A 17,252-nucleotide genomic window follows, 5' to 3' on the forward strand; every position below is an offset into this window, starting at 1 on the left:
CTCCCCAAACACAGGATTTGATAAGCCTTGTGTGATGCATGCTGTCGATACACTGTGTTAATGAAGTTAGAAGCGCTATCAGACAAATGTGATGGTGTAGTGCCGAGAGATAGGGTGTCAGAGGCGGTGCAATGAAGGTGCAAAAGGGTACTTTATTTAGGAGCAGAAAAGGACATTTATCCGGAAGAAGAGAGTGAAGTGAAGAGGGCACACAACATATATAGAAAACACATAACATGTCCGTGTGGGAACAATACCCCCAACTGCACGTAGTTCCATGTATGAATTATGTCCCAGTGTATTAATAGGTGGTCACCACAATGGTGTATTAATTGTTGGTCAATATGTGTTTCGATGCAGAAGCATGTTCTTCGTCTAAGCTGAAGGGGGCCAATCATGTTTCTAAATGCATGTTATGAAGGCATAAAATACAACGGCCCCCACTGTTTACTTGCAATACTACAAAAGCTTTTAAGCAGAGCAGCAACACTATTTCATAACATGACATTCAGGTCCATTTAGTCTTGGCTGAACCTCCAGTGTGTGGGCCTGTTTACTGAACTGCCCGGTGCAGCAGTGCTAAACCAAACAATCACATTCAAACACAGCAGGGCACAACTGACTACACAAAGGAAATGACACAAACATTTAACTAAATCTGTAGTGTTTTAAAAGAAACCCTGCTGTACTGTCGCCCCACACATGCATTTGTTCTTCAGTTGTTGTTTTTCTTTTGTCTTTAGGTGCCCCAACTTAATGCTGAACATGCCTTTACCTTAGGGGTCTATCATGTAGATAGCATACAAGACAGGAGTTGTGACTGCATGGTTGCATTATTTAAGGATTTCCTTCTGAAACACTTTGTGATTTCTTCAAAGTCAGGACAAAAGATCTCGAACATTTTAAGCAGCAGATACTTTTTATTTCCATATTTTAAGGCGTGGCTTGTTTCCTTCCTGACTTTGAATGAGCTACACCGCCTTCAGTACAGTACGTAGCCTGCCCCGGGTTAGCTGTTATTCTACTAGTGTTAATGTAAACTACTAATGTTTTTACTCTTTGGGGAAAACACGAGATTAGCAGATAGATTTACTTTTAGGTACAAATTAGTTACTATTATTACTGCTTCATTAATGTTCAAGCATGAGTGTAGCTATACAAGGGGTAGATTTCACTTTAATGACTTGGTAGACATCTTTTGTATGACAGTCTATAGGAGGACATCTGGTGCCCAGTCAATGCTATTGCAAGGCTTTTTGATTTTCTTTTTTTAGATTGAGCTGGGCAATTTTCTCAGAATCTCATTGTGGGGTGAGATGACAGCCCAGTAGGAGTCAGCTAATTAAACGTCTTCTCTAAACAATGTTACCCTTAGCAAATAATTGTGTAGTTTTGCCCAGCACATTAACGCGTTTGCAAATGCCAATCCATTTAGGCAAGCATAAAGTAAATGAATGAACTGCTGGGGAAGTGTGTAGCGCCGATGATGGGCTAATTTAGAGTCTAATCATTTCCCTACTGAGGGAGTACAGTCACATTCATTACTTCTGCACAGGACTGTGTGGCTGTTGAATTGTTTGTCACTGACGTCGTGCACATCATCCTCATTAGTTCTAAACAAAATATTATCTTATGTACAGGCATGCTTTCAATTGGAAACACGTACAAATTGTTATGGTAGGTCAAATCTACAGTGTTTAAAATCTAAACAACAATTGTAATTCATCACTTTCATTTGAACTGCAAAGGGGATAAACTCAAACCATAAAAAATATAGGAATTAAAAAACGGACTAAGTCTAAATAACAGATAAATTAAGATCTTCAAATCAATGAATTTGGACTCACACACCATCTTAAGGGTTGTCCTACAAATGATGATAATGACAAAAGTTAAAATATTGTATTGAATTGAATGTGTTGCAAATGAGAAGAACATAAGAAGAAAAACAGATACTGGATAAAGGCTGAGGTTTATTATTATAGGTCACGTTTATACTTCCTATCTCATTCTAAGGTATCTGCGCCCTATTCCACTTTGAAAGTAATTGAAATGGGTAAAAATAGGACGTTTTGAGTTGCGTACTGAATGAGTCACATCGCTGTTCTTATTTTTGGTATACCACCCACAGTGTCTCGCAGAACAGCAGCTCCTTTAAGTTGGAAGGAAGTCAAGTCTGTGACTAGATTTAGCTTAACCGAGTTCCCAGTGTTTTTTATTTCTCCTTGCACTTAATGACCTTTAATGCAAAGCGGTTTATGTGGATGCATGGGTGTGTGGGGCTCAGTCTGCACCTGTCACTATGCAGCATGTTAGAGCAGGCAGAGCAACAACAGCCGTGCTGCATCAGGTATATTGTTTGATGAATATTACCATTGAATAGCAATACATGAGGAAATGAATAGATGACATCACAAGGTAATGAAGATAATCACTGTAGGGTTGAATCACGCTCAGGGGCTTTAATACGACTTTATAATTCTTATACATGTAAAGAAGGGTTTATTTGTGATTAAATCCGATTCAAGGTTACCATTCGAAACAACTTTGAGAATGGGATTTGTTATCAATCTAGACTGGATTCGTTGTTTATTTATAAATACATTTATTTATTTAAGTGTTGAAGGTACAGTAGTGGCCATAGAAATGTCTTCCTTCTTTAGATATATTCGAAATAAGTCCGACATGACTACGGCCATTTGCAGCTCACATCAACACAATCTAGCTTTTTACTGAACTGTTCTTTTAAGTGTTTTATCATAGCTTTGGACAAAATATCCAGCAAGTGAAGATGGTACGTTTCCAGCTCTGCTGTGAGGTCCATCTGGATGGATTACCATCACATTCTCATTTGCACTTACAAGAGCAAATCTTTCCCATAATCCTTCACTGCACTTCCCTAATAAACACATATTACAAAGCTGCTGTTGCTTTCCCCCTTACCGACATTTCCCCTGCTTTAAGTGCTAAACTGCTACTCTCCCACAATGCCCTGCCACTCGTCTATCACAGGCTGTGTGATACAGGTGAACAGCAGCACTTGGCCTTTGTCAGCTTCCTGCCACATTTTATTTTATCCTCTACCCTTGTCTTGCCTTGTCCTCGTCCTCTCATCCTGCTTGTGCTATGCAGCGGTATCATATCCTCCCAGTTACAAGAAGACTCCACCTCCTGTGCCCCCGCGCACCACCACCAAGCCTCTTATCTCTGTGACAGCCCAGAGCAGTACAGAGTCCACCCAAGATGCCTATCAGGAGGGCAGGCATCCACAGGGCGGCCTGTGGACCACGGACAGCCTCGGACGTCCCATCTACAGCTCCATGGGCTCCGTGGACAGCCTGGACAGCACCAAGGCAGTCACCATGGCCATGGAGTCAGCAGCAGGCAAGAGGCATGCATCTATGGGCAGCCACACTTCCGTCCAGACATGCGATAAAGCAGTGCTGGTGTCCAAGGCTGAGGAGTACCTGAAAACCCCACGCTCATCTATCGGGATACAGGTAACAACAGATCTGACGATGGCCATCATTTCACTGATGTGTGGATATCTCTCTGCTAACAACACCAATCTCATCTGTCTTCTTCTATCTAGCCTAGGCGGAAAGGATAATTCCCCTTTCCTCAGTTTAATATTCATTAGATAATAATATGCATGAGAGCTGTCCTTTAAAATCCAGTCGAACTATCTCTCAGAGTTCTCAGTAAAATCACTTAAATCATTCAAATACACTTTATGAAAAGAACACACCACTTTTTAAAATGATTTAGGTAGTTGTTTCAATGACATTGCAGGTCTTGCACCATTGTCCAATGTCATGGTAAGAAGACGAGGTTTCTTTATGGAAGACTTTATCTATATTCAAATATCCCAGGAGACGACGAAATCTTGAACTGGCAAAAAACTACAGTGCACATTTGCAAATTGGTGAATCTTGTCTTTTCGAGAGGGTAATACAAATTCCCAAATGTACCAATTTGTGTGAAGCACTTTACACGGTTTTAAAGGCTTCCTGACCTTTACAAGTGTCTGTATTACGTGAAATGGATTTATACGGAGAGAGCAGTGATTAAGAATAAAAGGAGGATCTCTCTAAAACATATTTTACTACAGATGGAGACTTGGATCTTCTCTAATAATAAACACATCTAGCATACATAAAGTAAATGGTAGCCATGTGCGTCTGTGCTTTGTGGCGTCTGTTTATGTCAGTTAATAATAGTAATGATGGTTGGATTGTATTCACCAGGTGGAAACGGCGACAGACTCTGAGACTGAAAGTAAAGGCCTTCCTCAGTTCCATTCGATAGGGATCCAGGTGGAGGACCACAAACGGTATGCATCTCAGTAAAGACACACAATGTCCATAGTCTAAGCGTAATGAAGTTGCATTGTCGCTTTTACTTTCTCAGGCAAGGGAGGTTCAAGCGCTCCAACAGCGTGACCACTGCAGTGCAAGCTGACATGGAGCTGGAGGGCTTCCCCTCCATGGAGGACAAGGGCCTGCAGTTCGGCGGAGGCTTCGGTCGCCACTCTGAGCCCAGCACGCCCACGCAGTACGGGGCTACCCGCACGGTGCGCACGCAGGGCCTGTTCAGCTACAGGGAGGACTACCGGCCCTCCAGCGGGCACTCCAGCCCGCAGCCTGAACCCTGGCTGGTCCAACCCAGTCTGGAGAGCACCGAGACGGGCCGGGTGTCCCCCCTCCGCAGGGACGGCAGCTGGTTCATGCAGCTGCTTCACAATGAAACCAAGCGGCTGGAGGGATGGTGCAAAGAGATGGAGAGGGAAGCGGAGGAGCATGACCTGACGGAGGAGAGTGAGTGTCCCGACTCTATTCTTGGTAAAGCAGGCGCTGCTTTTCTGTTGTCTGAGGTCAATGCTTTCATTATATTTGCAAAAAAGTGCATGTTGACAATGTATCGTGATAGGCGTGTTTTGAACAGATCCTTGTGAATGACTGAAAGACATGTTTGCCTTTGCCACGCTGTCAGTATTAAACCAGAATCTCTCTCTCTCTCTGTCTCTCTTACTATTTCTGCAAGTCCTAGGAAAAATCCGGAGTGCGGTGGGAAGTGCTCAGCTACTAATGTCTCAAAAGTTTCAGCAGTTTTACTGGCTATGTCAGCAGAATCTGGTGAGTACGTGTTTGTGAACAAGAACACTGTATCAACCTACTTAATGTGTCACACAGAAAACGGTCCTCTTTCTCAAAGCTGTGAGAAGGTGCTCAGCCTGAAGCGGCATTTGTCCGCCTTCCTAAAATAGACCAAAGGGATCAATAGTGAAGCAGGCCTTCTGCTGCTGTTGACCCCACAGTAAACGAAAGGGGAATTCCAATAGCAACCAGCACCTGTGTCGAGGCTATCCATTAGGCACGGAGGCAGCCGTTTGAATGCCACTCCAGAATCACTGTTTAGTCCTCATGTCACGTCGACTGGAAACTCGTACCTCTTCTAATATGAACTATCCACAGAGTGAGCATATATCAGAGACTGGTAGTGTCGTGAGGGGGAATGTTTCTGCAGATACAGTGGAGAGAGTCTGTGAGAGAGACAGGCAGGCACTTCATCACACCTTACAAAAGCATAGCTCGTTTCTGTGTGAATGAAATACCTAGTTGAGGGAGGTCAAATCTGCTCTCTGTTGGCTTGTTTGGTTTTGGGCCACAATCTCTCCCCATAGATAGTGGCATGATGAATTAAGTCTAACATCGGTAGTGACAGGCCTTAGATTGCCCTGAGCTTTCAGTCGTGTCTGAATAACTCTGTTTTTCTGCTGGATAGAGGGGACTGCATGACGGGTCGATAACACGCTCCAAACGTGCTTTGAAGTTTGACTTGACCCTTTCTTGGTCTGGGCTCACATAGAGTCTGTTTGCCGTCTGTGGTAATGAGTCAGTCTGTGGCTGCCTGGTGAGATGAGTGCGAGTTGTGGTCTACAGCCCACTGGGTACAGTAGGTATCAAGAACACCAACGCACCGCAGACATGCAGCAAGGATGTTGTCATTTATATTGTACATAATACGGATGAATCTGTAAATAACAGTATTCATCTTTTTTTCTAATTCTACAACAATTCTTCAGTCCTCCTTTTTGCTAAATTGCTGTTGGTGAAAAACATGTTCACTCCCCGCTTTGTTCTCGGCATTAAACCATAGAAATGACATTTTAAGAGTAAATAAAAATCGCTGTTGCTTCAGAACTCAACGGACCATATCTGCTGTTGTAAAAAAGATGCATAAAAAGGCAGTTAAGGGAGTCAGTCCGGGTTACACACGCATGTTGGTGCTGTGCTGCCACACAGTGGTGGGAATGGTAAATGTCTAAAGTAAGTTTGAATGTAGACTTAGATTTAGTCAAGTATTTATTTCAAGCTTTCCACGTATCATACAGGTGGTACAGTATAATGCTGGTTCATGAAATGTAGCAACAGTTTAAGGTTCTATATTTTCAATTGCACTTCTGCACAAAGACAGGAAATAATTTCATTTGTTCAGTTAAAAAAATTAAATAAACTCACAACATTTCGTACTGCTGTTTCTCCAGGACCCCAGTGCCATGCCCAGACCCACCTCTCAGGACCTGGCTGGGTTCTGGGACCTGCTGCAGCTCTCCATCGATGACGTCACCGCCAAGTTTGATGAGCTGCAGCTGATCAAGAGCACCGGCTGGCAGCTGGTGGAGAGCCCGGAGAAGCAGGTACAACCGGGAGTCAAACACGTGATGATTGGTCCTAATGGGCTGCAGATGAACTCACTCAGCTGTTGAGAAAACTACAGAAACAACAATTGCCTTCTTTTTTTAGCTGTGTGACCAGCGGGGGGCTAATCATTCTCATCATAACACTGCGGGGACAATGTTCGGAGGCAACATCAGTTCAGCCTAAAACAGCCAGTAGCATCATCTGAAATCATCTGTTTTATCCCCACATCAATTTGGGACAATATTATTGTAACGGAACACCATGTTTTTGGTCTGCGGTGTGTTAGATAACTTAGTGAACAGTGGCGCATGTTTCCCATGGTACACTTTGTACTATCCCTGAACACACGCAGCAGTGGCTTTTGTGCCATCTTACTTGTTTCGCAATGAATCAAATCACAGGTTAAGCCTTGAGGTAGACAAAGCATTAAACATGTTTAGAATGTCCTTTTGCAAAATGAAAAACATTTGGATTATCCAACCATCCAGTTAAACCACCAACAATGAACAGCTGAAATTAAGGCACATTGGTGAGAGTGGTTCTCGTAGATAAGGGAGCTGCATTCACAAGAAGCCCATTTAGATGTTAATGTGGCTTTAGAGATAGACTTGCTCCTCCAGGGCACTCGGATAATTATCTCCGTGCTACAGTTGTAGTTGTGCGGGGGTTATTTACCTCCAGCAGCTGTTGGCACATTGCAAGCTCCATGAAGCTGAGCCCAAACGGAGACACAGATGCTCTGCTCCTTCACAGTCGTACACCATGCCGTTAGAAAAGCTTGCATTACATTCAAAGGGTTTTGGTTTATTAGTGTTCAAATTGGAAGGGTAATGTTCTGGCTGCATAACAATTTAACGTTTCTGTCGTCTCTTGTGTCTGAGCTGCATCCGAAGCACTTAAATTGCATCCATGTTTCCCTCACTTGCGTCTTTTCTTTGAGTCCCTCGCACCAGGGATTCATGGAGAGACACATGCACATCGAGGAGAAAAGAGAACATAGGATGTCTTTGCAGTCACTCACATGGTCTCTAGGACAAATGGCTTTCATAGTGGCCTTGGTCTGTCCCAAACATACACAAGATAATTAAAGTATATAAAAGCTTATAGCAGTGTATTCAAAGATGTGCACTCCATCCAGCATTTCATGTATCTGCAGTGATTCAACGTTTCCCATTTCCTGCAGTATTTCCTTAACACAGAAAGCCTCTCTGCCAGTGTTTCATTGCTTGTATCCTCGTGTTCTTGTGCAAAGCTATTATTTTTCCCTGATGAGAAAATAAAAAAACGACCAAACTATATAAAACAGTGCTCACGAATGAACCAAATATTGTTGTCAATTGTATTATGTGTTGTAGAGCAGTGCTTCTCAAACTGTGGTCCGCGGACCACTGGCGGTCCCTGAGCGCCCCCTAGTGGTCCGTGAGTATATTGGTACAATTTCACATTTTAAATAAATTAATAAATTAAAGTTTTACACACTCTCGCGGGAATATCTCCGCAATGGAGCGAGCTTAAGTTTCACTTCCGATGGTATGATATAGCCCAGCGCAACACCTTCATCACACATGTTGCCACTTGTTTGTACCATTTTCAGGCGATTTGAAATCTGTTCTAGAAAAACGATGTGATTTTGGATATTTGTGGAGTTAGGTGGTCCGCGAGTGTTTTTTTATTGGTTAAGTGGTCCTTGGTATGAAAAAGTTTGAGAAACACTGGTGTAGAGGAAGTGTTTTATGCAGACAAATCACTTCACATTTATCTATGATGACTGATAAGATTGAGAAGTGCTTTTAAAAAAAACTTTTCAACATATTTTTGAATTAATATTGTTGAGCTGCAGATCACTGATTGAGTCTTTGGTTTGCATTTCCACCCTGTGAAAGCTTTGCCGTTGGATAGCATGCTATAATAATAAGCCACAGTTGTTTGCCTTGTTTAATCCTGTCATCCTGTGCCCTAAGGAGCGGAAATGGCCGCCACCTCTTCTAAAGCGACAACCATCAAAGGGCCGAGGTGGCATCTTGCGGGAACGCTCTCTTGACCTTCAGGACCGCCAGCGACAGGAAGCGCGCAGACGCCTCATGGCCGCCAAACGAGCAGCTTCTTTCAGACAGGACTCAGCCACAGAGCGGGCAGACAGCATCGAGATCTACATCCCAGAGGCCCAGACACGGCTTTGAGGTCCACAGATTCACCTTTAGCCCCTGTTGTCCACTTCCACCCAACACCAGCTCGTGGAGTCACATCCAGCCTGCTGTCACCATCTGTCACTGCTCGTCCACTCTCTCATCACCCGTCGCCATTCTCTTGGTTGTCACTACTGAAGCTACACTAGGCAAGAGTTCAGTTGTAAATGTATCATTTTGTATCAGCTTGAGTCACAATGTGGCACTGCCGTAGGAAAGAACGCCCCATCTCGCTTGAAACAGTATTAATACAACATTTAAAACAAATCTCAAGACTAGGAGAACTGGGCAAACCACTATGAAGACATGTTGCCCCTTGAACCTTTAGTATTTTTCAGTAAAAACTGATCCCATATCAGATTGGTCAACATGAGCCAGTGGAAGTTGCCTAGTGTAGCTTTAAACCTACACGGTTCTGCACCATTAGAATGAGCTACTATACCCCCAAAAGATACATTTCACCTGGTTATATATTCAAGTTGTTGGTTAATTTTGTCATTGCCAATATTGTTAAAACCCCAGTCCTCTCCATAGTTGCCGTTGCCCCACTGTGAGAAAGGGGTAAGGCTACATCTTCCACATTCAAAGTGAGACACAAAGTGCAACTTTCTCAGCAGCAACAGTGGTCTGGAGAGCGATGTTTCCAGCAGCAACAGTGGTCTGGAGAGCGATGTTTCCAGCAGCAACAGTGGTCTGGAGAGCGATGTTTCCAGCAGCAACAGTGGTCTGGAGAGCGATGTTTCCAGCAGCAACAGTGGTCTGGAGAGCGATGTTTCCAGCAGCAACAAAGCCTTATAAATGTAGACTATTGCCAAACTCCTGAAAAGAGAGCAAATAAGTGTATTTATTATGAGGTTCAAACTCCACACAGCCTCTGCTTTGGAGTTGGCTCAAACCTGGCCGCTTGTTGGAAACATTTCTAGCTGGTTTGTGGTTAAAAAGTCAAAATAGAAAAGTGTTAAAATATTCAACAGACTCTCCGAGGTGCTGCACAACAATAACATCCATCGTTAAGCAGCCGGCTGCAGCTGCTGACCACTGTTGCTGAGTGAGATTTCAAAATAGGGCAACAAGAAATCCGAGACCCTCATTTTCGAGTTTCCATTCATAAAACCATTCCCTCTTAGGACTTCACACGTTAAAAGCTGCTGGATACATTTCCATTGCAGAACAAATATGAATTATTAACAAAAGACAGTTTATGCGCAGCTTGGAGAAGGTGACTATCAAACAATGCATTTTGCACCTTATAATATTCATGTTTGTATTTCCAAGGGAAATGTAGTTTATGAAGCTCATGTGATATTGTTGCAGTTGAATTGCAAGGACAGATATGGAAACTTTACTACAGAATTTCATACTACTCTACGGATCATATGAACTGCACCTTGTGTTTCTTTTCTTTCCGATGCCGTTCAGGCCTCTCGTAATTACAATATTGTGACACTTTGAACTATACTTACAGTATCTGTCATATGAACAACATCACGATCTACAGTATACATGTACTTCTTATAGTTGGAACAGTTGTGGGGTGATTTGACGGTGCGTGTGTCTTCTCTTTCTCAGCTAACAGAAACCTCATATCTCACTGCATCTCACCTTTGTTCCAAGTGGGGCTTTTCAAAGACACTTTCCTGATCTGCTCGTGGAGTTGAGGAAAGACAGGTGCAAATGACACTTTAATAATATTCAGTTACTATGGTAAATGGTGCTGCTTTTTACTCTATAACGGTTGTCCTTTACCCAGTCCTATGTGCACGCACACACACACACTCAAGGACTTTTTAAACAGAGATTTATTAACATGGTGCCGGTCGTCTCTGATGACTTTTGGTGGATTGTGACTTTAGAAAAAGATCATCTTTGCAATGCTCTTGCCCTCAGTGATGTGAAGGAGGAGAAGGTGTTATGGTTTCACTTCCTTTCTAAACATGCAAAGAGGTTGGTGTTATTTATTTACCAGATGCGAGAGACTACACGCTTTGACATTCCACCTTAAAATAAGACGTGCCCACCCCGAGCCAAGGGCATTCTGCTCAAGCTGGCTGAACAGACTGCATTGTCCATATTTTATTCCACAGCAACAATGTCCAACAATTTGCAGCTCGTGCACATTCATCCTCATTTGCAGAGCCAACCCCAGCTAATTAAAACAAATGTCGGTACAGGGCCACTAGAACTATGCTGCAGTGTTTAATGTTTCCCATTTTATTGTAATTAGAATAGCACTGAGTCGTGGAGGGCAGTCTGTCCGCTGTCGATGCTTGTGTGAGTGTCAGGACTATGATGGGGTTTCTTTTTACTTTGAGTTTCAGTAGTTGTTGCTTTGTGACGTGTGCACACGCTACAACTGAAACCCGAACCTTACCAGACGGCCTTAACCTCATGAATGTAGAGCCCAAAAAAAAAGCAAAAAAATCACTTCCTTTGAGACGAGCAGCTGCTGAAAATCCATTTCAATTGGAACGGGAGAGTTTACTCCAAAATCTTATAATAAATACATTTAAGTTGTTCTAATTCATTTCGGCTTCAAGCTTCAACGTGCCGTGTCACCAATCTTCAGCTCATCTCCCTGATTCTCACAGGAAGTACAGATGTGTTCGCCATTACGAAGGCAAAGGCGTCCGTACATAAACAAAAACAGATTTTTAGTTTTACAGCATGTCAATAAAATAGAATCGGATCGATTCATACGAGTTCCAATACAAATAAAATTCAAGGAATTGATTAAAAGAAATGCAAACTAGAATTCATGATATAGTTACACATTTATGTAGACTGTCAAATGAATGCTTATTTTCTGTGGAGTTTATATTTATATGCACCATTAAATATATTTAGACTTGATCTCTAAATCACCTTCACTAAAGCCGAGTGAACTAGTTACTAGCTTACTGTGTATATACTGAGCCCCGATATAGACTAAATAACTATTTATTGAATATAATTATACTTTGCTTAAAAATCAAATATATTATATAATTACAGATTCTTATAACAGGTTATTCTCAATGGATTGTACTTAACTTAAAAACAAATATATTTTTCCATGAAGGGGCTTTGCCTCAAACAAAACTCCATTATATTGTATTTCAGAGAGAAGATAGAGGCTGATTCCATTTACCCTCTGTAGTCAGGAAGCTAAATTATTTAAGTCATTTCATTTTAAGAAGCCTTGTTCTAATCATATTCAGTCTGAAGAACAGGCAGATCATCTTCTACAAAGTGTACTGCTAAATGTTTTATATTCAGTCTTTTTAAAATGTATGGAAATAAGGGCATAACAATGGTGGTATCTTCTTTTCCTCAATTATTCCCTAGCAGATCACATTCTGTATGTTTCTAATATATATATCATCCACAGACTTACCTTCTTTTTGCGTGCTTGGTTGACTGGTCACGCTTTTAGGGGAACAATCTTCTCACCATACCTTAAACAAAAGAACGAGGTGTATTACTTTAAAGTGGACACTTAATGTGAAAACCTGAAAGGAGTGACTAACATATTTTTGTATAGAAGTCAATCTAATCCAGCAGCACACGGTTGATTTAAGGCATATTTTAGTAAACACTATATATAGTAGTGCAACAAGTGTATTCCCTGTGGTGAACGTCACCAGAAGTATTCGAGTTAACAGATTATTCCCAGTTTAATTCATGTTTTGTCGGACAATAAAAACCTCACGCAATCTTCCACTTCCCTTGTAAGTCTATTAATATCAGCATAATAACTCATGAAGGAGAATTTAGTTTAAAATATTAAACACCTCGTTTATTTCACTGGTCCCGCCCCCATAGGGACAGACGGTAGCTTCTCTGATATGTGCTGACGGGCCACTTCAACACTCTGACTGCTCTTCCACCTGACCGAACGTCATGCAAATCAAGTCGACTTCCCACAGACTGCAAACTGTGATCCCATCACGTCAGTGCTTCATGACCTGGCACTCATCAATCAGAGCTTTTTGTAGTTCCTTATGTTGCCGGTATGATGTTGGTTTAGCACATACAAAGGGGAACAGCAGAGTGACAATGATTGACAGGATGCAGACTCACTGTCGGTGGCTTGTGTCACTTTGGTTTTTGCACCAATCACCACAAACAGACACAAAGATGTCCTCTACCGTCACAGGGACACCGGCTGCTGCGACGGATGAACACAACTAGAGGATGTGTGACGTGAAATACACATGTTGCGGTTTCAAGCAGGGTATTCTATGACCATAGTTGTATATTTTGGGATTACTCGTCATGAGCATTGCATCTCTGATGAAGCGCTTCATATATTTTGCTTTTTCAGGTCTGTGTCATATTTGTATCCACCGTGCTATGAGGGGCTTAGGAGTTTGGCAATTATGTACATGACAAATCCTCAGGTGCCTTACAGTTTGATCCTCATAGGCCTCTGTGAGGGAGTGTGTTGGGGTTGAGGAATGTGAAAGGGTTTCAAACGCCTCTCAGAGTGCAGGTTTGTTCGTGACACCATTACAAAGGGCTGGAAACTGTGCTGGGTCGGGCTGCAGGAAAACTGATTTACATTGATATTTGACTAATCCAAACTACTGTAATAAACGACAGCACAACGCGGTGTAGAGGAAATCAAAGGAGGATTTGCTAACTTTTCAGTCACATGTTCTGCTTCATTCAAAACAAGTGAATTGTAGAAAGTCTGGAGCAGAAATGGTGATTTTAACATCTCAGAGTGCACGTCACATCGAGCTTAGCAATTCATCTCCTTGAAATGTCCTCATTTCCCACCGAGCTGTGATATTGTAATCTCTCGATGTTTGGCCTTTTTTGGCATCTACAGAAACTAAGGACTGACAAACTTGACCAGCCAAAAAGTGCAATAGTGTTTTCCTACGAAGACAGGCGGGCTCACCTACAGCTATTTACCTCACGGTTATTAAGTGTGTTAGCGAACATGGTATAGTAGGAGTAGTTGTAATCTCCACAGGAACACGTCGTCATGCCTTTGTACTATGCAGCGGTACTTCTGTGGGGCGGCAGAGCTCATGCAGATCACCTTTTATTTACAGAGCACTGAAAGCACGCTGTCCATCATGCTTTACACTACAGGAGCAAAAAGGGTCCTTGTCATCCAGGGCTCAATCTTACCATGGGCACCTATTCATGTGTATGCTTATTCAAAGAGAATGAAGCATCTAGTTTAAAGAAAGAGTCAGCTAACAGTAGTTTCACTGCAAGGTCATTGTTCCTTGTTCACATCTGTGTATGCTTTGTACAGCACGGTACGCAGCATCATATTTAACATCTTAATAGTTGTCCTGATGATAAACCTCAGAGAAGTCTGTATAGGTGCTGAATCAACTAACTTCTCTCCCGGTGATTTGCTTTCTTTTTGTTTATTATGACAATCAGCACACACAAAAGCATCACACACACACACACACACACACACACACACACACACACACACACACACACACACACACACACACACACACACACACACACACACACACACACACACACACACACACACACACACACATTATATCCTCAAGATAGACCCCTTTTCCTTGTTTGCTTCTTGATACAGACTCCACTCAATTTCCCCTGGAAGCTTGTCTCCTTGTTTCTGATACGGTTGCACTGCAAAGATGTCTTTTTGAATGATTGCTCTCTCTTCTCATACATCATGTAACTTGTGATGATCTTAGATCAGTGTTTTGTCTGTTGTCTCAATCCAAACAGCAGTCAAGAGAGTAATTATGGAATATTATTTGATGTCACGCTTGCGTTAATACTGGGCTGTATGAGAGTGTTTCTACTCCTCAAGCAATAAGCCTAATTTACATATTTAGTTTGACTCTTTGTAAAGCTAAACCTGAGGGCTGTTAGGTACTGCTGGTGGTTATCGCTGCTAAAAGAAACGGTTTGACATTTTGGGAAATATGCCTATTTGTTGTCTTGGCGAGAATCAGAGAAGTCGATCGTTTTTAAAAATGAAGTTACAAGCAGCAGCTGATTAGCAAAGCTCGGCATGAAGACTGGAAACGGGGCGATGGCTGGGATACGTCCAGAAGTAACAAAATAGCACCTCTAAAGCTCACTCATTTTATCATTTGATCATGTTTGTTTATTTCGTACAATACTAAGGAGTAATATATTTATTCCGTGGTTTTCCCACATAATATATAGACATTTTTATTCATTGAGATGAACCCCTTGAGATGCACCATCTCGTTTTCAAGGGGGTCCCGACAACAGCAACAACTTACAGACATAGATAAACAAAAAGACAAAATGCAAAACATGACACACAAGACAAACCACATAAGTAAAAACGTTAAGTAAAATTCAAGCAATGCATACAATCATTCCAATTTGAGAGACATTCGAGCAAATCAGTTTCATCAAAATCAGTTTCATCAATAACAAGTACAGAGCAGTTGAAAGTGAGATGATAATACATGTTTAAACCCAATGATGCAAGAGATATAATAGCAGCAGGTAAAGTATTCCAGTCTGTTGGGGCTTTGAACATGAACGCTCTTCTGCCAATCAATTTGTTTGCAGAGGGGACAGAGAAATACATCTGAACAGAATGTCTAACTTGAGGAAATACTGCTTTAAATAAGGGGGATAGTTAAGATAAATGCATTTAAATATCAGCTGGAGCCAATGCGTGTGTCTTCTTACATTTAAAGAAGGCCATTCAAGTTGGTTATACATTGTGCAGTGATGTGTACGAAAAGGACAACCAAGATCACATCTGCATAGTCTGTTGTAGGCTATGTTGAGTGGAGCAAGATCTGATTTATGTGCATTTTGGTAGACATCACAATAGTCCATAATCAGAAGAATAAGTTGAGAAGCAATTCTCTTTTGAAATAAAGTAATAAAAAATAAAGTAATAAAAAACGAACTTCTTGTTGTTACATACAGACTTTTGTATGGGACTATCAAACACGATTTAACATGTTAATTAGGGAGTTTAAGGGATGCTGGTAGGCACATTTTGTTACCAAACTGTTTCCCCTATTTTCAGTCTTTTCGGTAAACTAAGCTAAACTAAGCTAACCTAAACTAAACTAAGCTAAGCTAAGCTAAGCTAACCATCCCCTGGATGTAACTTTCAAGTAAGCAACTAAGAAATATGCACAAGACTACAAGTAATAAGTTGAATAAAAAGTGATAGATTTACACATATGGTTATGGAATAAAGAACAACACAATATCAATTAGGTGAGGTTACCAGCTAAAGTCAGTAAAACGTTCGAACAAGAGATTTATTTATTACTTCCCAAAATGTCAAATTATTCCTTTGAAAGACGAATATTTTCTTATGACAATTAACTGAGAATTTTTTAATGGCGTTGTAATATTTTCTCATACATGGTTTCTGTAAGTGATTGTACTATTCATTTGTATTTTCTTTTTTACTTGCGACCTCAGTCCACATATACTGAGTTACCAACATCTGCTTATTTTTAGGAACTGTGTTCTACTGTATGAATGGGAGGAGAAATTAGTCGACATCTGTGCCGTTCTTTATGTTTCAAAGGTTTATGAGGAGAGAGAGAAGTCACAACTTAGTTTGCCTTTGGTGGAGAAATGTATTGTGTCGTGGCTGTGGGTAGAAATAACAAGAAGGCCTATTATGGGTTTTGCAATGTGACATGAGAACATTTTAAAAAAAAGTTTGTGGTAAGCTTAAAACTATTTTGAATTGTTAGATATATCAATAATGAGGATAAATATAATGCCAAATATTCAGTATTTGTACAGAAATATACATATATAAATATATAATATATGCCTAATTTACATGGAACTATTTTCCGCTCTTGACCATGTTTTTGTTGTTTACCGTTCCTTTGTCAACATTATTTTCTAAAGATCTACAGATAGCATGCAGGATAGTGAAAATGAATGTATTATTTAGTGTTTCATTGCTGTTCAGTATTACAGCACTCTACAGATCAGTTTGTGTTTGTAACATTGATTCAAGCTGAATATTTCATTTCTAGATTTGTTTACCTATAATTGTAAACTTTTTTTTTTCTTTTCTAAATGCAAGGTTTCAAAATGGTTTCAACTATTTATATCATTTTATCATTTTCCTGCTTTATCAATGTGGCTCGGTATATTTTGCCTCTTCTAAGTACTGCTATCAAACATCTGTTGTAAATAATTATGCAATTAAACTTTTTGAAGAAAACGGCATGGTTGTGATTGAGTGCCTTCATTTTTTCCTGTAAGTACGGGGGTGTGGAGAGGCTTGCAGCTGTCAACAAGCCATGTGGGATTTGAACTCAAAGCAAAGTGATTTATGGGGAATAAACAAAACCCCAATAAAGTGTCATTTATCCTAACTCTCTATATAACAACA

General features: G+C 41.1%; 1 protein-coding gene across 2 annotated transcripts in view; it reads left to right on the forward strand.

Moving 5' to 3' along the window:
- LOC117439990 (disks large-associated protein 2-like) overlaps window positions 1-17,045 on the forward strand; it is a 119,880-nt gene extending 102,835 nt beyond the window's left edge. For both annotated transcript variants that reach the window (XM_034076163.2, XM_034076164.2), the window contains exons 8-13: window positions 3,133-3,500; window positions 4,248-4,333; window positions 4,411-4,817; window positions 5,044-5,135; window positions 6,548-6,700; window positions 8,666-17,045. In XM_034076163.2, coding sequence (XP_033932054.1) covers window positions 3,133-3,500; window positions 4,248-4,333; window positions 4,411-4,817; window positions 5,044-5,135; window positions 6,548-6,700; window positions 8,666-8,884 — 1,325 coding nt within the window. In that variant the 3' untranslated portion in view covers window positions 8,885-17,045. The remainder of the gene's footprint in view (window positions 1-3,132; window positions 3,501-4,247; window positions 4,334-4,410; window positions 4,818-5,043; window positions 5,136-6,547; window positions 6,701-8,665) is intronic.
- Window positions 17,046-17,252: the final 207 nt, after the last annotated feature.

Source organism: Pseudochaenichthys georgianus, chromosome 24 (genome assembly GCF_902827115.2).
Source record: "Pseudochaenichthys georgianus chromosome 24, fPseGeo1.2, whole genome shotgun sequence".
Taxonomy (NCBI): domain Eukaryota; kingdom Metazoa; phylum Chordata; class Actinopteri; order Perciformes; family Channichthyidae; genus Pseudochaenichthys; species Pseudochaenichthys georgianus.